Genomic DNA, 27,171 nt, shown 5'->3' on the forward strand with positions numbered 1-27,171 from the left:
TCAAATATTTGTGGCAAGAAATTATATTAAATAACAGGTTTGGGCATGTCATGGAATATGATTTGAATTTGAACATGATTCCATTGATTTTGGTGATTTATTATTGAGACACACAGAGATAAAGTTCAGTGCCTGTCTAATTACTTGTCGTGCCTGTGACGCTTGAGAGGATTATCATGACGGGGAAGACATGATAATGAGGTGTAGATGGAGAGAGTGAATCACACACACAGCCATACTTATCCATACTGGTGCTCAGTAGTATCAGAGGGACTTGGCCCTGGGCACTGATCAGTCACCATGCAGGAGTTTGATATCATAGTGTTGGGTACAGGACTGAAGGTAAGAGAAACTCACATTCCCTCACACATATTTAGTTATACTCTCTGAACTACCCAATAAAGATACCATAAAGACTTAATACTATAAAAAAAACACTTACAATCGTACGCGTGGCAATTTATTCATATGTAGGGACATTTTTTTTAAAGAGTCTTAATGTTTTTCATGATGTTAATGTGTATCATTGATTAATGTATCATGGACTGTACTTGCCAGGTTTTTGTCCGAATTTGAGTATAGAAGAAACACAGTGAATTCTATCAGCATGAAATACTAAAGAAACGGAAGTCAGAGAATTTAGAGATAAGGTACATAGAACACAGTGGAGGCTGTTGAGGGGAGGACAGCTCATAATAATGGCTGGAACAGCGCGAATGGAATGGCGTCAAACCACGTGTTTGATGTATTTGATACCATTCCACTGATTCCGCTCCAGCCATTACCACCAGCCTGTCCTCCCCAATTAAGATGCCACCAACCTCCTGTGATAGAACAGTATTATTATATAGAGTCGCTAGTGAAAGTCTACACACCCCTTGCACAGTCTTCACATTTGCTCGTTTAAAATGAAATCTAAAAAGGATTACATTTTTTTTTTAATCCTACAATCTACACAACCGACTTCACATTTTCAAAGTGAAACAAAGATTCTACCAACCTTGCACAACTCCTTGGGCAACATACAGGTAGCTCCCAAAATTAAGGAAACACAGGTAAACTGGGTATACAAAGTACATTGAAAGCAGGTGCTTCCACATATGTGTGGTTTTATGATTTAGATTAGCAATTAACATCCCATCATGCTTAGGGTAATGTCTAAAAATGCCCAGTGGCCCATTATTTTGGCTACCATGGCTAGAATAAGAGATCTCAGTAACTTTGAAAGAGGGGTCTCAAAGGCAACCTGGATTCAGGGGTGGACATAACATAGTAAATGTGAATCCTGTACACTCCAATTAGTATGGTATGTTTCGTATGGTATGTATTAATTTGTGGATGTCCATCGTCCATTTCATACATTATGTTACGAATTGCAATTCGCACAAAATGTTACAAATCTGAAAAGCATATATGTTACAAATTCCAATTTGTTGTGGCTAACGTTAGCTAGGCTAGGGTTTAGGTGTTAATGGGTTAAGGGTTAAGGTTGGGGTTATGGGGAAGGGTTAGCTAACATACTAAGTAGTTGCAAAGTAGCTGAAAAGTAGCAAGTAGCTGCAAAGTTGCTAAAGTGCTAAAGTAGCCCATGCCGATATTTGAACATGCAACCTTTGGATTGCTAGATGTTCACGTTATACGCCTATCCATCCACCCCGACCAACTACCCTACTTTAATGATTGCCTTAAGTAACCTTTTGTCTTATGTAACCATACCAAACGTAACATATCATACTAATTTGAGTGTCCCAGATTAGGATTTACATTTACTATGTTACGTCTAGTCTGAGACCAGGCTGGAATGTGCACCACTAAATCTCAACCCAATTGAACATTTATTGGAGATTCTGGAGCGGCGCCTGAGACAGCGTTTCCACCACCATCAACAAAACACCAAATTGTGGAATTTCTAGTGGAAGAATGGTATTGCATCCCTTCAATAGTCCAATAGACAGTAGAGTATATGCTTGTGGTGGCCCAACACCTATCTATCCCTGTACTAAATACATATGTGGATGTTTCTGGAGTGTGAGTGCTGATGACACTCTATGTATAGATGTTGAAAGTAGCACTTACTTCGAACAAATGGCTCGTGGACATACCATCTATTGTTTTTGTCAAAATTGCTCAAGCTAAGTAAATTTGGCTGGGAATCTTTTATGGACAGCAATATTCAAACCTTGTCTCTGATTCTTCAAGCAGATTTAAATCAGGACTGAGACTGGACCAGTCAGAAACACTCTTCGAACACCTCTTGGAAAGTCATTCTGGTGTGTCTTTGGCATTTGAATTTGTATAATTCTCCCGCGGAAACATACAACTCTATTACTGGTCACGATGGCAACACCCATCCGTAGCACGCGCTCCAGCAGGTGTATCTCACTGATCATCCCTAAAGCCAACACCTCATTTGGCCGCCTTTCGTTCCAGTTCTCTGCTGCCTGTGACTGGAACGAATTGCAAAAATCGCTGAAGTTGGAGACTTTTATCTCCCTCACCAACTTCAAACATCTGCTATCTGAGCAGCTAACCGATCGCTGCAGCTGTACATAGTCTATCGGTAAATAGCCCACCCATTTTTACCTACCTCATCCCCATACTGTTTTTATTTATTTACTTTTCTGCTCTTTTGCACACCAATATCTCTACCTACCTGTACATGACCATCTGATCATTTATCACTCCAGTGTTAATCTGCAAAATTGTAATTATTCGCCTACCTCCTCATGCCTTTTGCACACAATGTATATAGACTCCCCTTTTTTTCTACTGTGTTATTGACTTGTTAATTGTTTACTCCATGTGTAACTCTGTGTTGCTGTCTGTTCACACTGCTATGCTTTATCTTGGCCAGGTCGCAGTTGCAAATGAGAACTTGTTCTCAACTAGCCTACCTGGTTAAATAAAGGTGAAATTAAAAAATAAATAAAAAATGTTCTTTTCATATTTATTTTGATTCTAACAAACTCCCCAGTCCCTGCCTGTGACAAGCATACCATTAACACGATGCTGCCACCACAATACTTGAAAATACAAATGGATCAACAACACTGAATTCACTCCACATTCTCAAGCAAATTTACAGAGTTTAAGCAATTTTGCACTAAGAGTTGTGTAATGTTGGTAGAATCTTATTCAAAATGTTTCACAGCTGTAATGGTTGCCAAATGTGCTTGCCCCAAATATTAACTCTGGGGTGTGAGGACCTAGGCAATCGAGACATCTCCATTAATATATTTTTTAATTAATTTGGAAAATAGTCTATAACTTTCTTACACTTTAAAATGTGGAGTAGGTTTTATAGATCTGTAGGAAAAACATCAAATATAATCCCAAAATGTGAAGAGGGGTGTGTGTAGACTTTCACAAAATATTGTATATATATGGTACCATGGACAAAGTAATAATGATTAAATATAATACCTACCACTAGTGATCACATTTCTTTAAAATATAATATTTTACTTCAGTTCAATGCTATGTGTTTCATTTGTATTTTCTATAATATCAAGTGTCATAAATGTGTATTCATTAATTAATTAACCTACACACACATACAAACACACACACACGCAGACAAACACACACGCACACAGGTGATCCCTGGGCTCTCGAGGAACGTTCAAAGCCTTGCAGGCTGTCTAAGGAATTATCATCATCATTTACCTGTCTACTGGAGCGCAGGTAGCCTAGCGGTTAAGAGCAATGGGCCAGTAACCACAAAGTTACTGGTTTGAATCCCAGAGCCAACAAGGTGAGAAATCAGTTGATGTTCCCTTGAGCAAGGCACCTAACCCTAATTGCTCTGGATATGAATAGCTCTGACTCTATCTCCCTCAGGAATGTATTCTCTCTGGCTTAATGTCAGTGGGTGGGAAGAAGGTCCTTCACATTGACCGCAACCCTTACTATGGTGGAGAGAGTGCCTCTATCTCCTCCCTAGAAGAGGTTTGTATGAACGCATGCACAAACACAACCACATACAAAGCACTGGAGGGTTATTGTATAGTGTTGATGAGAGTGAATGTATTTTGTAGCTATATAAGAGGTTTCAGGTTCCATGTCCAGCTAAGCCAATGGGACGTGGGAGGGACTGGAATGTGGACCTTGTTCCCAAATTTCTACTTGCCAGTGGTGAGGACTATGGTTAATATTATGTACATCTGTCTTGTCATCATACGTCTAATATGAATGTGAACGTGTTTAACTGTGTCAAGGTCAGAGTTCATTCATATTGTTTTAACCTGTGTTTGTGTGTTTGTTCAGGTGAGCTGGTTAAAATGCTGGTGTACACCAAGGTAACTCGGTATCTGGACTTTAAGGTGGTGGAGGGCAGCTATGTGTACAGGGCTGGTAAAGTCCACAAGGTCCCTTCAACTGAGGCAGAAGCCCTAGCTTCAGGTAACGCATACCCATCAACATAAACAATATTTGTAACTTACAAATCCTGTGTTTCCGAATGATTGATTCTATACATAGGATTGCCACATAACAATCAAAGCCAACTGAAATTCATGGACATGACAAATTGATTAACTTGATTTCAAATACATACAATCATTCAAGGTCTCAAACAGTGGTTGTAACATGGTTCTGTGTTTCAGATCTGATGGGGATGTTTGACAAGCGCAGGTTCAGGAAGCTTCTTCTGTTCCTTCTGAACTTTGAGGAGAGAGACCCGCGGACCTACCAGGACATGGACCCCAACAGGACCAGCATGAGGGAGCTGTTCCGCCACTTCGACCTGGGACCAGACATCATGGAGTTCACTGGTCACGCCATGGCCCTGTACCGCAGTGACGAGTCAGTACAAATATTACACAGACAGTCAGAAAGACGGACACACACACCTATCTCAATGGTTGTGTCCCTGTCTTCACAGTTACTTGGACCAGCCGTGCATCCAGACCATCAGACGGATCAAGCTGTATTCTGAGTCTCTGGCTCGGTATAACTTCAGCCCGTACCTCTATCCACTGTATGGGCTAGGGGAATTACCTCAGGGCTTTGCCAGGTAACATAACAGACTCGTAAAGGTACTCGAGAATGCATAAATACATTAACTTCAAGTTTTTGTTATGGTATTGAACATGGCCGCAATGTAAACCCTTACTATTCCTGTCTATCTCAGGTTAAGTGCAGTGCATGGAGGGTCCTACATGTTAAACAGGGGAGTGGAGGAGATTGTGATGGACAAGGGCAAAGTGGTAGCAGTGAAATCTGAGGGAGCGGTGAGTGGCTGGTGAAGTAGAGAGTGGACAAGAGAGAGCGAGAGAGTTGAAGAGGGAATGAATGAATGAATGAGAAATGGTAGAGCATGAACCGGAACATGGGCTGAATATCAGTGTCGTAAATTAGTAGTCGGACCTAATCTTTCTGTCTTCTTTCGCTTCCTCTTTGTGAAGCTGTTCCGTTGTAAACAGCTGATCTGTGACCCCAGCTACGTGCACAACCGGGTGAAGAAGGTGGGCCGGGTCATTCGGGTCATCTGTTTACTGAATCATCCAATCAAAAACACCCATGATGCCAACTCCTGTCAAATCATTATCCCTCAAACACAAGTCCACAGGAAATCAGGTATGACATCACAGATAGACCAGATATACACAAGATGTTAGACAAAGGCCTAGGACCCCATATACCAAACAGGGAAAATATGATTGCAGTATTTTAGCCTTGGGATTAATCGAAAATGGACCCTCTTTGTTTTTCAGATATCTATGTATGTATGGTGTCCTACGCTCACAATGTGGCATCAGAGGGGATGTATATCGCAATGGTGAGCACCACTGTAGAGACCAGTAACCCAGAGAAGGAAGTGCAGCCTGGGTTAGAACTACTAGAGCCCATTCAGCAGAAGTAAGTTCCATACAACCTACTGCAGACTTTTACAACCAGAGCCATTTGTCTATTGTAATGATGCAAGGCTAATTTCATACATACAAAAACAGTTCACTAAAGACTGAATGTGATTGGTCTACAGATTTGTTTCTATCAGCAACATGATGGTCCCCATTGACGATGGAAGGAACAGTCAAGTAAGGGTCAAACCCACAACTAACATCCTCACTGAGATTCAGTTCAGTTCACTTGGTGTAATGGCTGAGGTGTTGGGATTACAGTCGCTGGATCTGGGTTCAAGTCCCAGTTGAGGCTACTGACTGAATGCACTGTAATATACAAACATGTGTTCATATTTATTGGCCATTGGTTTGTACCAGGATTATAAATTGTGGGGTCTCTGGGTTTTGCTCATTGTGATCCTGTCTCCCTTTTTCAGATCTTTGTGTCTCGCTCCTATGATGCCACGACACACTTTGAGATGGAGTGTGAGGACATAAAGGATATGTATCGCCGCATCACAGGATCAGAATTCATCTTTGGTGACTTACGCAAAGACTGTGGTGGTGATGATGATGACGATGAGGACTAAGGGACACGAAGTGGAGTTGCTACCATTTTTGTCTTGAGTGGCTCAGTTGACAGAGCATAGTCCTTGCAACACCAGGATCCTGGGTTCAATTCCCTCTAGGGCGGGCCACCCATCCAAAAATGTATGCACACTCATGTATAACAACATCAGCAAATATGACAGTACTATTATATTGCGGATGTCTAAAATGTCCTGGTTTTTACTGTTTTTTGAAGCAACCCTTCGATTCACCTCTTGTATCTCCCAAAATGCCCAGCTTCACAGCTAATCTATCAGTCCTATTTATCATGTGTTTTATGTGGTAGATGCTCTCGTACTCTGATGGCATTGAGACTGGAGAGTGGTAAAGCTAAATAACTCAGTCGATTTAATACCCTGTCTAATAAACACCACACTTTATTAGACTGTGGTAAATGTAAAATGTGGCCTGAGATTGTGTTTAGTGTGCTCAAGTGTGAATGAATGAATGGCCATGTGTTTGTGTGAAGTAGAACTGGATGGATGATGCTAAATGCATCAGAGCAGAGTAATTAGGGATACCCTTACCCTACAGATTAACTCCAAGAAGGACAAAGCCGCTGGAGTTGCGTTATGTTCTATTCTGAGACAGATAAAGCGGTGGTTCAGAGAGATGGGGGTGGAAGCCAAATGGATAAGACAGACAATGAGATTAGAGAGGTTTACTAATCCCAGTGAAGGACAGACACCTTGGGTAGATTACATACACATACATGCTTTCACTGACAATTAAATAAATACAAAACATTGTGTGTGTATATATATATATATATATATATAGTTTATTGCGTCATTGGTAGCTGGCCTTATGTATTTACCATGATACAGATATGAAACATTAAATAACACTCCCACCACATCATATCCTTCAATACTCGTTAGAAATCCTGTTCTCTTTTTCATTTACACATTTCATAACCAACCAATCCCGCCCCCTTCTCATCTGTGGGGAAAGGTCACACAAGCACACAAAGTTTGCAAAGGCTAAAAAACATAATTCAGCACTTGAATGAGGACAGACTTTTCCAAATCTTCCATCCCAGTGGTGAAAGTAGATCCTCTTTTCCATCGAGACCTCCTTCTGTCGTTTTTGTTGTTGCTACTCCAGCTCCGTGCTGATTGGAGGAGGAATTAGACCTGCCGCCACCACTCGCCGTTCACTGCTCAGGAAGTTAAAGGTTGCACAAGCGTTTGGCTGAGGAAGGTAAATGGATGAGTGTCAGAGAGAGAGAGAGGAAAAATGCTAAATTATAACTGCCCTTCACTTTATTCTATAGGCAGGGGCTGCCCATGTCTGTGTATGGATGGATAGCTACTTTCCAGGTGGTGGCACACAGTAACTTGATGTGAGAGAAATCTCAAGAGGACATTCTGAACCAGGCTTGGGCAAACCGGCCTATGAATGCTCACGCACTGAAATCTATTGCACAAGCCCAATCCTTCTACTGTTGACAGATGCCAGGTGAGGTCAGGTGTCCCTACCGTGTCCTGCACCTCCACAGCGATGCCTTTGCTCTTGAGGAGGGCCAGGACTTTGGGGTCAATCCGCTCTGACCGACCCCCTGTGCCCAGGACCAGAACCTCTGTGGATACAACACATTCTTGAGACACATCATGGTCATACACAATCATTAAGTTGTTCAGGTGATAACACCGTACAATCATCATCATAGTCAAGCTCTGACAATCAAACATGAACTGGCAACTATTTAAGAGGGGGGCCCATCCCAACAACACCCCAACTGTAGTCTTATCTCTCTCTCTCACACACACCCCTGCCCACAAAGGTTCTGGACTCAGGCTGGGCCATGATAAAACCAATAGGGGATCACTCAGTTGTTGCCCAGCAACAGAGGCTGATAGAAATACAAGGAGGTGACTCCGCCTAATCGGAAGGTATAAATATATGCTTGCATGAATTGCATGGGTGGTATGCAGCTGTAGCCTCCAGTTTGGGTGGAATAAATCTAGTCTGAGCTTCCTCTGGTGTCCAACTGGATTTGTACCAGAACCCAACAGCATCTTGCATGAGTTTGTACATTCATAAATTAGAGTATGTGACTTTCTTTCTATCCTCATAATTCGTATCAGCGTGACTACAGTATAATTGAATTATCTCACCAATTCGAGGTTCCAGCATGTGGAAAAGGGCCATGCTCTCTACAGTGATGTCTTTATAGCTGCCTACCTGCAGGGGGCGACAGATGAGTACCCAAAAGGACAATCCACATAATACACTGTTACATCTCATATTCTACTCATCATCACTCCTCATTTAGCCAGTTAAATATCTCACTCAGCACTCAACAGTATTACAGGGAGCAGGTAAACTGAAGAGAGATGAAAAAAATGGAACCATCATAAAAGGTTGACTTCTGGTGGGGATTAGAGGAAAGGTTAAAAAAATATTAAATAAACATGTTCCTACATTCCATTGGAGGATGGCTGGAGGTAGCACAGCACATGGCCCGAAAACACGGTTCCCATCGATGTTGAACCCTCTGGGGCTGTAGCTGTGGATCATTGCTCCAGCTCCTGGTTCTTTTTGCATGACAGACACTGTGGTACGCTGGTACATCTCATCATCACTGGGACCAAGCCTGTGGGCGCGAGATAGAAAGGGGCTGGAGGAGGAGAGACATTAAGTTGCCTTACCATCACATACTGTACCATTACCTGGCTAATGGCTACAACTGGATGACGTGAGATAGGGACATCAGACCTAGTGTATGTCTAAAAACGTTTGACAAACTTTGATATTGGGATTGACTTTACCTTCAAACATGTATTGGGATGCCATAGCCATTTTTAAAAATCAGATTTGATTAAATGGGGCTCTCTGAATTATCAAATGGGGCTCTCTGTACCTAGCAAGATGTAATAACCATAGAATTGGTCTATTCTGCCCGGGATGTATTTCAAGTAGCAAGCTTTGACATCAGCATCTACCAAAAGCTAAATAGCCAGTTAGGGGGTACATATGTCAAATTGTGTAGCTAGTAGCAGTTATCACTAAAACATCGTCGTTTCTATTGTCTAGATGTCTCGTTTCTCAGCAGTACTGTACCTTGTGAACGCGGGTGGTGTCAGAGGGCTGAGCAGAAGACCCTGTGAAGATCTGTGGAAAAACAGACGTGCACACATAGTGACAGCCATGTTGTTTACAGTTAAGTACCTAATGCCCGTTGGAACCAAAGACATTAAAACCAGAGTGGGAACTAATTATGTGTAGCACAACGTTTGGTACTTCCGTTTGGGTACATCCGGTTATTTTATAATGTAACGGGTCTTGTGTAGATACATTCTAGAAATCAGTGATTAATTGTATCAATGGCAGAGGAGGAAGATTACTTGCATGTGGTAAAAATAAAAACATTATAAAGTATATATTTCTAATCTGGAAATAGTTTCCAATCATGTCCTCCAATGGAACATGATAGGATGGACAGTCATAATTATGGCCCTATATGTGGGGATTCACATATAGGGAGGGATATGTGAAGCAAGCTTGCATACGGTGGAATTATATTGCAAAACAACAAAGAACGATAGCTGTCGGAGGAGGCTTCTCGTCCTCTGCCATTGATGAATTCGCCTGAATACCAAAGAGGCGTGCCCGCTTGTGTGTTATTCTGCGTGGGTGCGTGCGCGCCCCCTACTGTGTTTTCGGGACAAGCTTGAAACGGTCAAGTCGCAAATTAGATTTTACAATGTAAATAGAAAGTAGGAGAATCATTCGCGAAGTCGTAAATATCTATTTAAAATTACCTTAGACTGGGTACATCAGTTATTTACTGAACCAGCTAATTGTGCATTTGCTGAAACAGTCATATCGGTGTTTTTAGGAATTACAAGGGATTTAAAACAGAATAACTATGTATCGGTCTCTGTATGCTTTCCGATCCGCGGAGCCCAACTCGCTCCACTTCGGGGCCGGGGAGGGCTTTCTGATCCTGGAACGCAGCAACAAACACTGGTGGCTCGGATCGCGCTGCAGTTCGGGCGAAACCGGCTACGTTCCCGCTTCTTACATCGAAAGGATTCAGGTAGGTTTAATTTAATTTAGCGGATTTTCACTTTCTCGATTAGTGAAAGTGGGACGTGGATTTTGACAAGCAGGTCCTCCATGCTAGCTTGTTAGCATGATAAAAAAGAGTGGACCACAGAGAATTGAACGAGGGGGCGAGGTCCAATTGGTACGTGCATTCCAATAGACCTTACTTCAGTTACTTTTGTGGCTTTCATGTGACAGTTCTCCCTGAATGGGAGAATTTTGCTCGACTGCATTGCCTGTGCCTCAGTTATTTCTCATGAATCAAATCTAATTGTATTGGTCACATACACATATTTAGCAGATTTTATTGCGGGTGTAGCGAAATGTTTGTGTTCCTACCTCAAACCGTGCAGTAATATCTAACAAATCATAACAATACACACAAATCTAAAAGTAAAAGAATGGAATTAAGAAATATATAAATATTCGGAGGAGTAATGCCGGAGTGGCATTGACTAAAATACAGTACAATAGAATACCATACATACATATGAAATGAGTAAAGCAGAATTAAACATTATCATACTAGACTTTTTGCTGCATTATTAAACAGTATTTTCCACATTCAATACGCTATGCTAACGTTTACATGTTAACAAAAATATGTTTAGAATAAATCAAAATGTTTCAAATGGGTTAATGAGAGAGACTTGGCAAGTTCGCAATGCCATCTGGGTGTGCACCGCAGGGGTCGTTGCGACATAAGCCAAAATTGCATGAAAATGTGGCGCAGCGTCTGTCATTTGTGTGTCACGCGCATCTCAGATCTCGTAACTGATGTGAGATTAGAGCAAATACAGTACACAACCTGCTAAATGTTCTCCACTAACAAGAGAGGTGTGCACAGTTTGTGTCATGAACAGTGCTTGTGCCCATAAAAATAGATGTGGCACGTGCGCGGCAGGTGGGGCGTGAGATGTTCCCCAATGCTGGAAGGGGGGCCCCTAGTGAAAACGTTTGCGAATCCCTGAGTTAGAGCTATGCTTCGATTGTGACAGAATACAGCTACTCTCACAGATTCATGCATGCATCCATTAGCCCGAGATGTACTCTTAAGGAGCCTACCGTTGCTCCTTAAAAAAACTGAATTTTAGGACCCATTTAGGTATAAGAAAAACTACTACTATAGCCAGTAGAAATGCATTGAATAACACATTCATTAATGGCTCAGGAAATACTTTTTGTTTTTTCAGATACATATTTAACCTCTTATGTTTGTGGACACAAACCTACCTCCATACTTCCATTCATTTGTATGGGTTACACCATCGTGTTTGTGAGAGTGTCCCCTTTCCACAGTGGAGTCATATTTAGGGTTGCAAAGGGTCGGAAACTATCAGGTAAATTTCCGGAACATTAAGCCCATTTTGCTTAAATTCATCAAAAAAGTTAGCTTATAGCAGTGAACCTTTTTTTGTGGTATACATAAGGGAATTCTAGGTCTAGGTATTTTGGTTAAACTATCCCCAATTCAATTGAATTGCAACCCTCTGCATGCGCAGTGCATTCTTCCATCACATGTACAGCTGATTCTCAAGATCTTGCACACTAATGAGATGCTATTGAGCCCACACTACTACACTGTCTGAGCCAAGGACTACATGCTTTCTGGTAAGTTTTGATTACAAGACTGGGTGGGGTAAATATATTTATGGCATACGTAATTTTTTGTTAACTAGTAAATAGTAGCCTATAGCAAAGTGTGTTTAAATCATTTCTAGCTTGTTAACAATTTCTGCTAGTTGGTTTTTGCTACCATGTGGGTTTTAGCTTGCTTGAGCCTGCTAACTGAGGAGTGTTAATTCACCTGTTTCCATACATGTTTCATTTTAAAACATTTATCTTACAAAGGAGTTGTTTAATCTAACTGCTAACTATTTATCTGTACATGGAATTGTATTAGCTTTTTTTTTTTACAAATGTTTTCCGAATCTTTACAGGAAATGCCACAGGCACTATCTGATGTTTGGAGACATTTCACTGCAGCAAATGTAGAAGTAAAAGCTGTGTACATTTGCAAATACTGTGCCAAATCATATGTGAAGAATGCAACACATCTTGCCAAGTGCATAAAGTTCCCTCAGCGCTCACAACAAGCAACCTCTGACAAAAGTCCCTCTACTTCTATTCAAGGTGAAAATGATGAATCAGACGCCTTATCAATAGCAACAGCTCATGGTCCTCCTGGATTCAGAAGGTTTTTTGACTCAATGGAGGAACGTAGTCAGAGAAATGCTGATGAATGTCTTGCTCGAGCTGTGTATGCAACTGGTTCACCCATGATGCTCACAGGCAATGTGTATTGGAAGAGATTTCTGAATTTTCTTCGCCCAGCATACACCCCTCCAACCATGCATGCTTTATCTACTTATTTCCTGGATGCAACAGAGTTCAAGTGAAGGTCAAGCAAATAATAGAGAAAGCAGACTGTATTGCAATCATCTCTGATGGGAGTCGAATGTTCATGGGCAAGGAATAATTAACTACATCTCCACCCCTCAACCAGTATTCTACAAGAGCACAGACACAAGGGACAACAGACACACTGGTCTCTACATTGCAGATGAGCTGAAGGCAGTTATCAATGACCTTGGACTACAGAAGGTATTTGCACTGGTGACAGACAATGCTGCGAACATGAAGGCTGCTTGGTCTAAAGTGGAGGAGTCCTACCATCATATCACACCCATCGGGGCGGCAGGGTAGCCTAGTGGTTAGAGCGTTGGACTAGTAACCGGAAGGTTGCAAGTTCAAATCCCTGAGCTGACAAGGTACAAATCTGTCGTTCTGCCCCTGAACAGGCAGTTAACCCACTGTTCCTAGGCCGTCATTGAAAATAAGAATTTGTTCTTAACTGACTTGCCTAGTTAAATAAAGGTAAAATAAAAAAATTAATTGGCTGTGTTGCTCATGCATTGAATCTGCTCCTCAAGGACATCAATGGCACTGAAAACAATGGATACACTCTACAAGAGAGCCAAGGAAATGGTTATGTGAAGGGTCATCAAGTTATAGCAGCAAAGCGAGAAGTATAAGAGCACCACATTGAAGCTGTCCAAGAAATGGCCATATCACAGTCTGCTGTAAGATTCTTGGCAGTCTGGCAACATACACTTCCAAGCAAGGGCTTTGGGATGGAGATGCAATATGGCAGTCGTGCCAACATATCTCATCAGCCACCTGGTGGAAGGGACTTTGTGGATCTGAGGCTCTTTCCCCTGTTGCCTCCATCATCCTCCAAATCCCAAAGCCGCCTCAGAGTGCAATTGGTCCTTGTTTGGGAACACACACACCAAAGCATGCTACAGGCTAACCAATACAAGGGGTGAAAATTGGTGGGCATCCAGGCAAGTTTCAGGCTTTTTGAGCCTGACAACGAGCCAGCCTCAACAAGGTTGGAAAGTGACAGTGAAGATGGGGCCTCAGAGTCTGATGTTCAAGAGGTGGACATTGAGGAGGTCCAGGGAGAATACATGGAAGCCTGAGAAGAAGACAACCATAGCTTTAGTTTCTAGACTATCATTTTACATATCTATGTTGAAAATGTTTTGGGGAGATGTGACTGATCATTGGGGATCATTCAAAAATGTTGTTCAGTGAAATCATCCCATGTGAAGAGTCAACTATTTTAATTTAAGTTAAATTCATAACAATATTTTTGGAATCATTGAGTTTATAAACCCTCCATACAAACATGGTCTCTTTTTTGCTTTCTTGAGTAAGGTAGGTGTTTCAGCCTAGCTCAGTGCTTTCTATGGTTGTGGAGCAGCCAGCTGAAAATACAGAGCGTAGAGGTAATGTTCTCTAGATGCTCAGTGTTCTGTCACTCATGGGGACGCTACCTCACTTCCAAATCTAAGGGTAGACCTCGAGAATTCAAGCCCCTTGGGTGCTGCCATAGTTACATTAGAAGTGACCATCCAAGAAGGCTCAATGTCATTGGCCACAGATAAAATGTCAAATCATGTTATATCTGCTGTAGCTTTGATTGGACCGATGTTAACATCATACTTTCAAAATCTTAGCTAGCAGTCATCATTATCAGTCAAGTCAACAATCTATTGACACATCTTTTTTAATCATGTCATATGAAGAAAAATTATAGATAAAACTCATCAGTGCTCAACGGCCATTGGACATAAACATTACACAATAAGTTGAATATCGCAAATTCAACAATGAATGGTTTGTAAGGAATCAGAGGCTAACTGCAAGCATTGCAATGCAATCACTAGCCTGCTATTCAGTGGAGTGGATGTGTGGTCCCAAATCTGGGTTTACTGGTCTCTTTTCCAAGTTTAAAATTATAAACATTCAACATTGGCCGTGCTGTCAATCCAGCATGATTTCAGCCGCGCTCAAAACAACTGTTGACTTTGAACTGAAAAATCTGACTTCAGTGAGTTCAAGACAACTGGGAACTCGGGGGGGGCTCTCTGATTGGGAAAGTACTTTTTGAATGGTTATCCAACTCAGAATTGTAAATCGGGAATTGGGGCCTCTTTCTAGAGCTACGACCTGAAGGTAACTGATGTCATCCTGATTCAACCTTGTTTTTTTCCCGAGTTCCCACCCAAAAATCCAGAGAATGCCAGACTTTGATGGCAAAATTTGCCCACAAAGGACCGCTGTGCCACTGTCCTGTTTAAGTAAGCACAGCACAACAAGGCGAGTCCAAAAATGTGTTGTATGCTGCTGCATAAATTATGTAATATGCCAGGGAGGAATGTATACTGTAGCTAAGAAAGTACTTAATTCTGCCTATTGTTCAGACTTGGTGGTGCACATGCAGCCTATAACCTGTTTTAGAGAAATGTAATCAGTGAATATTGTAAGAGCTTTCATTGTCTGCTTATATGCCCCCTTTATTTATCATATGGATCTGACTTGGTGTACAGGGAGAACACTGTAAGAACGCCAAAGTTATGAATTCTGTTGCTGTACATTTCAAAAGTGCTGAACATATAGATATATTGACCATGTCCCTCCTAGCTCGCTCATTAATGTCTTAATTGAAATTACGTGTTGCCTCTTATCCGCTTCATCGTTCCCTTATGCCATAGTTTGTACATTTGAATTGTCAGTAGAAACCACATTTGTTTAAGCAAGTCAGCCATATCAGCTATGTTTTTTTTAAAGTCAATTAGTCTAAATGAACTGTTTCGCTGCCAGACAAGGCTCTGCTGATAGCCAGGTATAGCAGTGGTAAGGTGTTGGGACAGCATTATGTAGGTCCTAACAGTTTGTGGGCACCGTTTGTCACTGTTATAGTGCAATTCATGTGTTGTGTAGTGGCTTTGCTGGCACGCATCCCCCCAAAATGTTTTTGTTTGTTTGCCCCACCAAGATTTACATGCTAAAATCGCCACTGGTCTCATGGTCTGGCAAACACCGGTGTAGCTCGGCCAACTTCAACCGCAGATGCGGAAGGCCGGCATTGGCAGATGCAGTAGATTGAGACGCATATGTCTCTAGCTTAAACTGACGGATTTTGATGGGGATTTTTTTTCTTCCTTAGCCAAATGCTCCATCTAAACGTGAATCAATTCTCTACTGAGATACGGTTTTAGAAACATAAAGCCCTTTACTTTCATATCACATCAAAATAGCCACACAGATGGATGCTCCAATGCACTTTTATTGAGTCAGTGTGAACTGCTTGTTTCTGAGTGTGTTTTGCTAAAATTTCACCTGACTAATCCGTCAAATGAAACCATGCTGAAACAGATCGATATTCAGTATTCAGTGTGGATTCTCTGACTGCAGAGGGATTTGCTGTGTCTGTCCGAGTGTGTCCCTGCCTGGGTCGTGTAGTAGGTATGTTCCTGTTCAAGAGGGTTTGATTTTGATTAGATAACTGTGCTGTCCCAGATTTTCCGCCCGGAGTTCCATTTTGCCTCCCAGCCAAATTTTTTGTTTGTTTTTGTTTCCAGTTTCATAATAATGAATGCTGATTATGAATATTTCACTCTCTTTCAACCTCTCTCCCTGCCCTCCTTTCCTCTGTTCGTCAGGCTCCGGAGCAGGATGAAGTGTTACAGTCTATCGACAGGGCCATTGAAGGGATCCATAACGTGGCCATGAAGAACGGGGGCAAATACAACCTGGAGCAGCGAGACGTGCTACAGTGAGTGCAACATTAGCATACACACACACACACATTTTCCCATTCAGGCACGTGCACAGATTGGGCTCTACCTGTGCAGAGCACATGCCTCCTTTGCCCAAAGAGCCATTTTCGGGGGTAGTAAAATTCCCCCGAAAGTGTTTTATATTTTTTCAAAAATGTTTTGGTCATTTTTGTTCAGAACCCACTGCCCCGCAAGTCATCGTCAAGTCGTTTCATGTCATTTCAGCAAGTCATGACACCATTTCAGATTGTTCTGAAATTGTTTCTGTAGTTAGAAACAGATAAGATAAGCATTCCTGCTACATTTGTTGAAAGACAATTTGAACTAAACTAATTGATTGAACCCAAATTGGAAATTTCAATTGATAGGATTCATATAATATTCAATAAATATAGTACCCAACATCCGATTGGGAACAAATCTCTTCATAACAATGAAGTCATGCACGGACCCCCCACACCAAGCCTACCCCAACGGCTAGTATACAGTATCAGTTCTCTATGTTTGACAAGTAGTGTATTGCTTGGAGTTTTGTTCATTCATAATATGTCATCTCAGTGAATTTAATGATGCCCCCACGTTCAGAGAAATTAGCCATTGAAGTCGCTTGCATTTGCCCTCATAAATTAGTGAAAGTACACCGTTTTGCCCACTAGATGCTGCTGTTCCTGCTACTGCCACACCCTTTTATTAATTTTACTGGTCTCTTGTATTTATCAAGTAGATCACTATTTTTTTTTTGCAACATTGGGTAGAAAACCAATAATAGCTTTTGCTCATATAGAAAATAAATTGTGTGGTCATCCTCGTAAGTCAAGCCAGTCCTCCATGAATGCAATTCAGTTTGTCCAAACCGCTCGCCCACACGACGGCTGGTTGGACATACTGCCAAATTCTCTAAAACAAGGTTTTAGACGGCAAATGGTAGAGAAATTAACATTAAATTCTCTGGCACAGCTCTGGTGGACGTTCCGGCAGTCAGCATGCCAATTTCACACATCCTGAAAACTTCGGCGTTGTGTCACAAAGCTGCACATTTTAGAAAGGAATTGTATTGTCCCCAGCACAAGGTGCACTTGTGTAATGATCATGCTGTTTAATCAGCTTCTTGATATGCAACACCTGTCTGGTTGGTGGATTATTTTGGCAAAGAAGAAATGCTCACTAACAGAGATGTAAAATTTGAGAAGAATACACTTTTGTGTGCGTATGGAACATTTCTGGGATATTTTATTTCAGCTCATGAAACATGGGACCAGCACTTTACATGTTTAATTGTTATTTTTGGTCAGTGTATTATGAATAAACAATACACCAAGCCACAGCTTTATACTACTTGTCAAACGTAGAGAACTTATACTGTATACTTGCCGTTAGGGTGGGCTTGGTGTGGGGGGTGATGGGTCCGTGGGTGGCTTTTGGCATTTTTTTTGGTCTCACTCATGTCTCACTCATTGTTAGGAAGAATTTTTGTCCAAATCGGATGTTAGTTACTATATTTATTAGAAATTCTATAAATTCTATAAATGAAAAGGGCCAATTTGTGTGAAATCGGTTAGCTTAATTTCTCAGAGATCAAAATATATTTCAACAAAATAATGTTGAAGGAATTCTAGTCTTATCTGTTTCTAACTACACAAATTATTTTAGAACAATCTGAGATGGTGGGTGTCAAAATCCTATTTCTTGTGCTGGAGTGGAATGTCTTTCTGAATGACGCAGAGGTAAATCACAATCAGTAAAATAAATCAAGCTAGCTATCTAGCAGATTTACATCCGTCATCAACGTCATGATCAGCTGATGGACTTTACAGAAAAACCACATGATTTTACATGAAATCAGGCCCGCTTTCACATGTAGTTTCATGTTATCACGTTGCTTGACATTTTGTCACATGCTATCACATTAATTTCACACAAGATCACATGAAAACATGTGTTTTTGGAACACTACACATGTGTACACGTCAAATACATGTGTTTTTCCGTAAGTGAGCCCACCCTTTTTTTCACAATGTCAATAATGTCTTTAGGAGGCACTGTAACTAGCTTGATTACAATTTGTGATGATGAGTGAGTGTGTTGCAGAAATAAATTGGCCTAGGTTAAAACAAAAAAAATGTTTTGGTTACAGAGGCATTTCAGAGCACCTGTCCCCTGAAAAGGTCTGTGCACGGCCCTGCTCCTATTGTTATACTATAGACAACCACGCATGCAAACTAGTCTCATGTTGTCAGATATTGAATGGTCACTATGTAGAATTGTCATACTGCAGGTTCCTGATTGGTGCATCTTCTGCATCGTGATGAGTTCTCTTCATAAGCTGCATCTGAAATAGCCCCCTATTCATTATATAGCCTGGTCCACTATTTTAGTAGTATTAAATGCCGTTTCAGACATAGCTACTGTCTCTCTCTCTCTCTCTCTCTGTGTGTCTGTCTGGAACAGGAAGTTGATCCATCACAGGAAGGAGACCCTGTCAAGGCGAAGTCCAACTCCATCCAGTCACAAGCAGGGCCTGCCCTCATCTACCAGCGAACTGTCCCTCAGCCACACCCCTCAACCACCCAATGGTGTCAGCCGCACCCTGTCAGAGAGTACCGACAATGTTCAAGGGCTTTACCAGGTATTGCAGACTAGTATTCGTACACACCTGAGCAAGAATACTTCATAGTCAATTTTTTGAGGAACCTGAGACAAGTGCATGTACATAAATATCCTGATATTTATTCTGATTTACTCTCCTCTCTTGCAGGTGCCTCCTCAGCCCCGCCGTGCAGCACCCATAACCCCTCCCCCTCCTGAGAAACAAAGAGCCAGCCGACGCCCAGGTGACTGTCTCACCATCACAATGGAGACGCAGAGCTACTCATCTTCTATCCGCACACACACAAGCGCACACACACATATACACTACTCATGCAGTCTACTGCAACATTACTGCTACACTGACTCTATCCTCTCCCGCACTTCCTTAGTTTTCCTTGTTCTCTCTTTCTCAGCAGAATTTTCCATTCCTCCTCCTCCTGGCCCTACACCTCCTGCCGGGACTGGCCTGTCCCCCTCGGTCAGCTCCGCCTCCCTGGATTCTGTCTCCTCCCACTCGGTGGTGTCCTCTGATGTCAGCCTGACAAGTGTTGCCAGCACCCCGCCCCCAGTGCCAAGCCGTGTGAAGCCCCCACCCCATCCTCCAGACGACCTGCTCCCCTCTACCCCCTCTCCCCAGCCAGTTCCCTCAAAGAAGGGCCATGCCCCCCAACCTCCACCACCACAGCCCACTCCACCACCACAGCCCAGCACCGAGGACCAAACAGAAACCGACTGGCCTCTTGCCCCGCCCTCTGTCGCTGAAAGCACCCCCGGAAGCCCCTCTCACTCAGAGCCTGTTCCCGGGACAACAGGGGCGGAGCTTATTGAGCTGGTTCGGAGCAACACGGGCCTGAGTTACGAGCTGTCTCGGGTGGCGGTGGGTGTGGTCGTGGGTCACCTGCAGACCACCCTTCCTCAAGCCTCCTCTGCCTTAGAGAAGGTCCTCCTCTCATTGGTAGAGAGCAAGGTCAGTCACGTAACCGTGTAGTTGTAGGATGTCAACTAACTTGCTCCAAATATGGAATTTCAATTTTAGGAATGTGTTATAACCACACCTTCCAGAACAGGGTTCTCCAACTGGCAGCCCTCTGACCGAATTTGGGCTGCAATGATTTTAAGTTGTCAGAGTCATTTAAAAAAAAAAAAAATGTTTTTATTGTTGGACATAAAAGACTGTAAAAACACCAGCAAATCAGCTCAAACTGATTATAATTTTAGAAATCTGTTCCAAAGTAATAATTGAGATTATATGTGATCCTATACAAATGTAAGCAAGATTTGTATTAAGGCTCCCTCTTCCTGTGGTCCAGCAACATTAAGGCAGTTATATACAAGAAAAAATATATTACATGACATTACATTTCATAACACCTTTCACAACACATTAAGTGTGTTCCCTCAGGCCACTACTCTACTATCACATATCTACATTACAAAATCCATGTGTACGTGTGTGTACTGTAGAGTGTGTGTCGTATCCTGTGTATGTGTGTCTCTTCACAGTCCTCGCTGTTCTATAAGGTGTATTTTTATCTGTTTTTGAAATCTGATTCAACTGCTCTATGTAGTACTGTGCGCCCCCCAGATTCTGTTCTTGACTTGGGGACTGTGAAGAAACCTCTGGTGGCATGTTTTGTGGGGTATGCATGGGGTGTCCGAGCTGTGTGCGAGTAGTTTAGACAGACCTCTGTGCATTCAGCATGTCACTTCTTACAAAAACAAGGAGTGATGAAGTCAATCTCTCCTCCACTTTGAGCCAGGAGAGATTTACATGCATATTATTAATGTTAGCTCTCCTTGTACGTTTAAAGGTTAGCCATGCTGCCCTGTTCTGAGCCAATTGTAATTTTGTAATTGTAAGTCCCTCTTTGTGGTGCCTGACCATACTACTGAACAGTAGTCCCGGTGCGACAAAACTAGGGCCTGTAGGACCTGCCTAACCCCCCCCCCCGACCTCTCCCTGTAGGATCAGAGATCTGCGTTGCCACAGGGACAAGTGTGTCACGATGAACAGCGCCTGGAGGTCATCTTAGGCGACCTCGCCCGTCACGTTGACGACTCTCAGCAGCGCAGCTGGGCCCTTTACGAAGACCACTCCCTCATCGCATGTTACCTGGAGGAGCTGCTGAAGATACTGGTGAGACATGTGAACTCGGGGACAGTTGACTCAGGGCTGGCACCTGGATAGTGTGTGCCCAAAAAGGCACCCTATTTCCTGTTTAGCGCACTATATGGAGAATCGGGTTCTGCTTGGGACGGAGCCAAACACTTTCCTTGATTACATGTTGGGGTTTGATGTGAGAGGACCACTGAGACCTTTGGTAATTGTTGGATCTAAGGAAGTGTGTGTGTTTATGTGTTTGTGTGTGTCCGTCCAGACAGATGCAGATCCAGTGGTGTGTAAGAGGATGTGCAGGGTCAACCACTCTGAACCAGTGCTGTCACTAGTGTCCTACTATCAGATGGTAAGAGATTCTACTCCCACACTGTCGCTACTGTTCTCCTGTTGCCCACCCAAGAGGACCGCGCTATTGTTAAATGTGTTGTTGGTGCTAGGAATGTACTTCATTATCATAGATTGAGTGAAGTCTCACTGGCACGTTGTAAGCGATGTGTAACTGTGTGTTACTTCCTGTGTGCCACTGTGCAGGAGCACCGAGTGTCTCTACGCCTGCTGTTGCTCAAGGTGTTTGGGGCGATGTGTAGCCTGGACTCTGCCCTCATCTCCACCCTCCTCAACTCCATCCTGCCCATGGAGCTGGCCAGAGACCTGCAGACTGACACACAGGGTGAGGAGGCCTACCCTCTCTCTCTCGCTCTCTTTCTTCCTCTGCCTTTCTCTCTCTCTGTCTCACTCTCCATCTGCCTGTTTCTCTCTCTCTCTCTCTCTCTCTCTCTCTCTCTCTCTCTAATGTATCCATTTATTCCTCTGGCATCCATCTCTTTCTCTTCTCTCTCTCTTTGGGACCTCTGTGTCCTTCCTTATGTCTTTCTGATTCAGCCTTTATTATTCAGCATATCTGTGCCCCTCTATATCTCCTTCATGAATGTGTGTGTGCCTGTATCTCCTTCATGAATGTGTGTGTGCCTGTATCTCCTTCATTAATGTGTGTGTGTGCCTGTATCTCCTTCATTAATGTGTGTGTGTGCCTGTATCTCCTTCATTAATATGTGTGTGCCTGTATCTCCTTCCTTGATGTGTGTGTGCCTGTATCTCCTTCATGAATGTGTGTGTGCCTGTATCTCCTTCATTAATGTGTGTGTGCCTGTATCTCCTTCATGAATGTGTGTGTGCCTGTATCTCCTTCATGAATGTGTGTGTGCTGTATCTCCTTCATGAATGTGTGTGTGCCTGTATCACCTTCATGAATGTGTGTGTGCCTGTATCTCCTTCATTAATGTGTGTGTGCCTGTATCTCCTTCATTAGAGCATCAGAAGATGTGCTACACAGCCTTGGTCCTGACTATGATCTTCTCTATGGGGGAGCAGGTGCCATATCACCACTATGGTACGTGCAATATCCCCTAACCACCTTAAATATCACCACAATATTGCTTTAAAAGCCAAACGTATCAGCTATAGAAACAAAAGTCCAAAATGTATAGATTGATTGATAGAACTGACATTTTCTCATCTTTCTCTCTCTCTCTCTCTCTCTGTGTCTCTCTCCATCCCTCCCTGCGCAGAGCACTTAAACGCTAGCTTTGTTCAGTTCTTGCTAGATGTGGTAGAGGAGGGTCTTCCCTCTGACCCCACGGAACAGCTCCCTGACCTCTGCGTCAACCTCATCCTGGCCTTCAACCTGCACCTCACAGGTGAGTCGACAGAGGCTTTAAACAGAGCAAACACCTTTTTGTTTTTAGCCATCTGCAGTTGCTGCCTCCATTTTGGACGTCACTTCTAAGTGATTAATATGTACCCATTGATTCCTGAAGGATATAACTTGTAAACGCCTCATGGCGAGCTTAGTTAAACCGTCGTACCCCGTCAGAACCCAAAATATCATCTTGTTTTACTCCAATGTTTGTAAACTAAAGTAGTAGTAAACAAACACTGTGTAGTCTCAAAATAAGGTTAAAACTATAACTGTTATATCATGGATGGTCATTCTTTGCATCCATAGATCTGTCTGTAAATGTGAGAGTGGTTACAATTCTCCAGCCCCACCCCTCAGCTTTGTTCCCGAAACATTGGCGGGTAAACGCTTCGTTAGTGTTTCAACTGCGGATTGCCACTTTAAAGGGCTACTTCACTACTTTTCAACCTCGTGTTCATCGTGATCTGCAGCACCACACCAATTTAATAATGTATTTAATCAATGCGAGGTGAAGAAATGGTGAAGGGCCCCTTTAATGTGCGATCAGAATAGTGAATCGGGAATGTTCCCTATTGACTGCTTTATGCTTTGGGATAATGGAGACCCGATTCCTCTTTTCAAAGATTTTGAATTACTTTAACTGTGTGTGTTTGACCTTCGAAGTGTGGTATTTGAAGGTGGGTACTGTATGTTCTGTCTCTCTCTCAGTGCCCAGCAGCAACGTGATAATGCAGACTTTGATCAAGAAAAACGTGAAGCTCTTTTCTGAGAAAATAGTGCTGCTACTAAACCGAGGAGGTGAGACACACACTTGTTAACATGGATTTTATTCAATGCAATTCAATTCATTTAATTTCAATTCAATCATTTTTTCCCCAACTTACTCTCATTCCTTTTCCATTTGTTTTCTGTTTTTACATTCTATGCTTCCTTTTTCTCTTTTTCTCTCTCTCTTACTTGGTCTTTCTCTCCTCTCCAGATGACCCTGTGTGTGTCTTTAAACATGCTCCCCCTGCCCCACACTCAGTTCTTAAGTTCCTGCAGGATGTCTTCGCCAGCAGAGACTCTGCTAACATCTTCTACCGCGCGGACATGATGGTGATGATAGATATCGCTGTTCGATGCATCTCTGACCTCTCACCTGGGGAAAAGGTGAGACTGATACACACATACACACCATGCCTCTTTCCAATGGCCAGCCAGTGTAACCGATGTGAAATGGCTAGCTAGTTAGCGGTGGTGCGCGCTAATAGCGTTTCAATCGGTGACGTCACTCGCTTTGAGACCTTGAAGTAGTGGTTCCCCTTGCTCTGCAAGGGCTGCGGCTTTTGTGGAGCGATGGGTAACGATGCTTCGTGGGTGACTGTTGTTGATGTGTGCAGAGGGTCCCTGGTTCGAGCCCGGGTATGGGCGAGGGGACGGACTAAAGATATACTGTTACACCAGCAGGAACCCTCGCCATGACATCATCCCGAACAGGAAAGCGAATGTCTGCTGTATAGTGACTGTGTTAATGACCTCTCGCTCGCTCTCTCTCTCTTTCGCCTTCCGATCTTTCTTTCTTTTTTCCCCTCCTCCTCCCAGTTGAGAATGGAGTACCTCGCGCTCATGCACTCCGTCATGCGCTCCACAGACTACCTGGAGCACCGGCACCGCCTCTCCGACCTGCAGGGCGCGCTGCAAAGGATTCTAAGAGAGGACGACTCGGGAGCGGACGAGGGCGGGGCCACGGCCAAACAGATGGATAAGCTAATAGTGCAGGAGATCTACAAGGAATTCCCTCAGATCAGAGACACCTAGGACGACTGAATATGACAGCGGTGCTGTGCACTCATGAGCCGGTAGTCTGTCTCCTTTATTCCCGAAAGATGGTACTGTGGCGCTTCCTAGGGTTGATGAAGGACTGTATAGTCAGCTACTTAGTTTCTGAGTGTTACAACCCTCCGTCACACTTTTTACAATTATGACATCAGAGATGGCATGAGCACCAGCTGTCACGGCGGTTTATTGCGTCCGTCGTGTCATGATTATGATAATGCTATGTAGCTCTTATGACGGAGGATTCAAATGAAGTGTTACCCAACAGCATGCTGCTTTAAATGTGCTCCCTTGTACTGAGGGACCAAACTGCGGTGTGAACGGAGGGTCTTGTAACCCTGGGACTGGTGTGCTGTATATGTCTTCTTACTTTCAGTCTATTCATGTGTCTTTCACTCACACTTATTCCTCACCACATGGCATGGCCTCACAGTATGTTACTAAGACAGTTCAAAGAAAAGACAAATTAGGTGATTATACTGATAACAAAACATTCTGGTCCAGTTTGCTAGACACAGATTAAGCCAAGTTCTGCACTGAAAAGCGTGCTCAATGGAGAATCTACATTAACTAGGCTTAATCTGTGTCCTGGAAACCAGACCTCTGACAATAATACATTCTAGGCTTTGAGGTTAGTTTAGTACTCACTATTTATTGCAATGGCAATGCTGCTACATGAGCCTCATTTACCTTAATATCTATGGCTGTGATTCTCTGACTGAGCACAACTTGTTACCTTGCTCTTGCCATTACTTGTTACCTTGCTCTTGCCATTACTTGTTACCTTGCTTTCGCCATTACTTGTTACCTTGCTTTCGCCATTACTTGTGACCTTGCTTTCCCCATAACTTGTTACCTTGCTTTCCCCATTACTTGTGACCTTGCTTTCTTCCCTACACTTTATCTACAGTAACCTCCACTCTAGGTATGGCTAAAATATGACATGCTCTAAATGTGTCTCAACCAGACCACTCCTACTCTGCTCTGCTGCTTGTGCTGTAGATGGAACGTAATGGTACTGTAATGACAAGCTGTAACACGCTGCTTCTACATACTAAGCCTTGACTAACTTCCTATATAGCTATGGCTCTCTGAAATGGAATGTAGTTATTTATTCATAGGAAATAATTGATAAGGAATTGATAAGATTCGATTGGTCAGTTTTTTGTTGTTGTTTTTTTTAAAGTAGTCTGGAGTTTAACTAAGGGACTTGTCACCAAGATTGATTGATTGCTTTGCCCTGATCATTTTGGTCTGAAATCTATCAGTTACCACAGTACGGTGTCTCTCCGTCAGAGCTCTTTCTCTCTTTGTGTCATAGTTTATTTTTACTTGGCTCTGTTAGAGCTAATAGAGGAAGTGTTTATGTGGCAAAATAGTCGTGGCCATCATGATGCGCGTATACCTTTTAACACACACTTAAAAGGAAGTGTTTACACATATAAACATATGTGTGTTTTCTCTGACATATGTGTTTATTATCCGGTGTTAATGCATAAAACTATGCATGTGTGTGTCTATGTACGGTTTGTGTATATTTTCGTAACTATGTATGGTTTTATCATCGTCCCTGTAGGTTTGAGCCTCCATTGTCCCTTAAGGTACGACTGTGTTATAGCAATAAAACCAACTGAACTATATTTTCCCAATTAAAAATATCTGAAATGGTTGTTCAGAGGGGTGACGCAACAAAGTGTATTTTCTTAATGTTTACAATCAACTAATAAACATCTCAATGAACAGTGAGTGTGCCATTTGTTTTCTTTTTTTGTGAGTGTACTGTACAAATTTGGGGTAAATATCAACATTTTAATAAAACAAGATGATTTTGATGCATATTTAGCAATACCAAATGTCAAATTTATTTATTTATATAGCCCTTCGTACATCAGCTGATATCTCAAAGTGCTGTACAGAAACCCAGCCTAAAACCCCAAACAGCAAACAATGCAGGTGTAAAAGCACGTCAGATGCACCAAATGTTTGCCATTTATTTGAAATAGTATTTTGAAAAAGTAGGGTCCAACATTTTGTGAGAGGAAATGCTTCATTCTTACTGTAGTGTAGGCCTATAAAAAATATGAAGCGTTTATGGTCGGACACTAAGGCTTTCTAAATGGGATGCACTGTTGAAACGCTACATTCCGAGGGGTTCGTGCTGATTGTACAGAGATTGTGACAGGCGGTTAAATGGCATCCCTTGACAAGGCAAGAACAAGATGTACGTCAGGAGAAGTGCAGTATTCTCATAAGGAGCGTTATACTTAGAATATGGAGGAGGGGGAAAAAGAGAGGCAGAGGTCTAAGAGA

General features: G+C 42.6%; 3 protein-coding genes across 6 annotated transcripts; 2 read left to right on the top strand and 1 right to left on the bottom strand.

Annotated features, from left to right (window-relative positions):
- The first annotated feature begins 239 nt into the window (after positions 1-239).
- On the top strand, positions 240-6,854 carry zgc:112334 (uncharacterized protein LOC619199 homolog). The gene is made up of 11 exons (XM_029682721.1): positions 240-342; positions 3,841-3,948; positions 4,038-4,134; positions 4,267-4,401; positions 4,605-4,803; positions 4,883-5,014; positions 5,132-5,231; positions 5,406-5,577; positions 5,715-5,859; positions 5,984-6,038; positions 6,281-6,854. The coding sequence occupies exons 1-11, from the start codon at positions 301-303 to the stop codon at positions 6,431-6,433; spliced, it is 1,338 nt and encodes a 445-aa protein (XP_029538581.1). The 5' UTR covers positions 240-300; the 3' UTR covers positions 6,434-6,854.
- A 344-nt stretch (positions 6,855-7,198) lies between these two features.
- On the bottom strand, positions 7,199-9,667 carry ndufaf3 (NADH:ubiquinone oxidoreductase complex assembly factor). 2 transcript variants are annotated; one of them, XM_029682724.2, is made up of 5 exons: positions 9,519-9,667; positions 8,880-9,075; positions 8,573-8,639; positions 7,934-8,034; positions 7,199-7,646 (listed from the first exon to the last, which is right to left on the bottom strand). In XM_029682724.2, the coding sequence occupies exons 1-5, from the start codon at positions 9,650-9,652 to the stop codon at positions 7,551-7,553; spliced, it is 594 nt and encodes a 197-aa protein (XP_029538584.1). In that variant the 5' UTR covers positions 9,653-9,667; the 3' UTR covers positions 7,199-7,550. The 2 variants fall into 2 exon arrangements, with proteins under 2 accessions (XP_029538584.1, XP_029538585.1); XM_029682725.2 differs by having other exon boundaries at positions 8,880-9,051; positions 9,519-9,652.
- A 56-nt stretch (positions 9,668-9,723) lies between these two features.
- LOC115142898 (NCK-interacting protein with SH3 domain-like) lies at positions 9,724-26,603 on the top strand. 3 transcript variants are annotated; one of them, XM_065001688.1, is made up of 13 exons: positions 9,724-10,497; positions 16,520-16,632; positions 19,085-19,262; positions 19,392-19,467; positions 19,639-20,192; positions 21,192-21,362; positions 21,604-21,690; positions 21,876-22,014; positions 22,654-22,734; positions 22,913-23,041; positions 23,752-23,841; positions 24,023-24,195; positions 24,677-24,827. In XM_065001688.1, exons 1-13 carry the CDS (start codon positions 10,327-10,329, stop codon positions 24,734-24,736), a joined length of 2,022 nt encoding a protein of 673 aa, XP_064857760.1. In that variant the 5' UTR covers positions 9,724-10,326; the 3' UTR covers positions 24,737-24,827. The 3 variants fall into 3 exon arrangements, with proteins under 3 accessions (XP_064857760.1, XP_029538582.2, XP_029538583.2); XM_029682722.2 differs by having other exon boundaries at positions 9,726-10,497; positions 24,628-26,603; XM_029682723.2 differs by having other exon boundaries at positions 9,726-10,497; positions 19,642-20,192; positions 24,628-26,603.
- The last annotated feature ends 568 nt before the right edge of the window (positions 26,604-27,171 follow it).

Source organism: Oncorhynchus nerka, linkage group LG15 (assembly GCF_034236695.1).
Source record: "Oncorhynchus nerka isolate Pitt River linkage group LG15, Oner_Uvic_2.0, whole genome shotgun sequence".
In the NCBI taxonomy this organism is placed as follows: Eukaryota; Metazoa; Chordata; class Actinopteri; order Salmoniformes; family Salmonidae; genus Oncorhynchus; species Oncorhynchus nerka.

Bases quoted from the DNA above. Each gene is read 5' to 3' on its own strand.
- zgc:112334 (XM_029682721.1), top strand. From the start codon at position 301: ATGCAGGAGTTTGATATCATAGTGTTGGGTACAGGACTGAAG. The intron at 4,804-4,882 runs GTCAGTACAAAT...CTGTCTTCACAG, and splicing joins GCCCTGTACCGCAGTGACGA to TTACTTGGACCAGCCGTGCA. The intron at 5,860-5,983 runs GTAAGTTCCATA...ATTGGTCTACAG, and splicing joins CTAGAGCCCATTCAGCAGAA to ATTTGTTTCTATCAGCAACA.
- ndufaf3 (XM_029682724.2), bottom strand. From the start codon at position 9,652: ATGTCTTTGGTTCCAACGGGCATTAGGTACTTAACTGTAAACAACATG. The intron at 8,640-8,879 runs GTAGGAACATGT...CGCCCCCTGCAG, and splicing joins CAGCCATCCTCCAATGGAAT to GTAGGCAGCTATAAAGACAT. The intron at 8,035-8,572 runs GTGAGATAATTC...TTGTATCCACAG, and splicing joins CATGCTGGAACCTCGAATTG to AGGTTCTGGTCCTGGGCACA.
- LOC115142898 (XM_029682722.2), top strand. From the start codon at position 10,327: ATGTATCGGTCTCTGTATGCTTTCCGATCCGCGGAGCCCAACTCGCTC. The intron at 10,498-16,519 runs GTAGGTTTAATT...TCTGTTCGTCAG, and splicing joins CTTACATCGAAAGGATTCAG to GCTCCGGAGCAGGATGAAGT. The intron at 22,015-22,653 runs GTGAGGAGGCCT...CTCCTTCATTAG, and splicing joins CCTGCAGACTGACACACAGG to AGCATCAGAAGATGTGCTAC.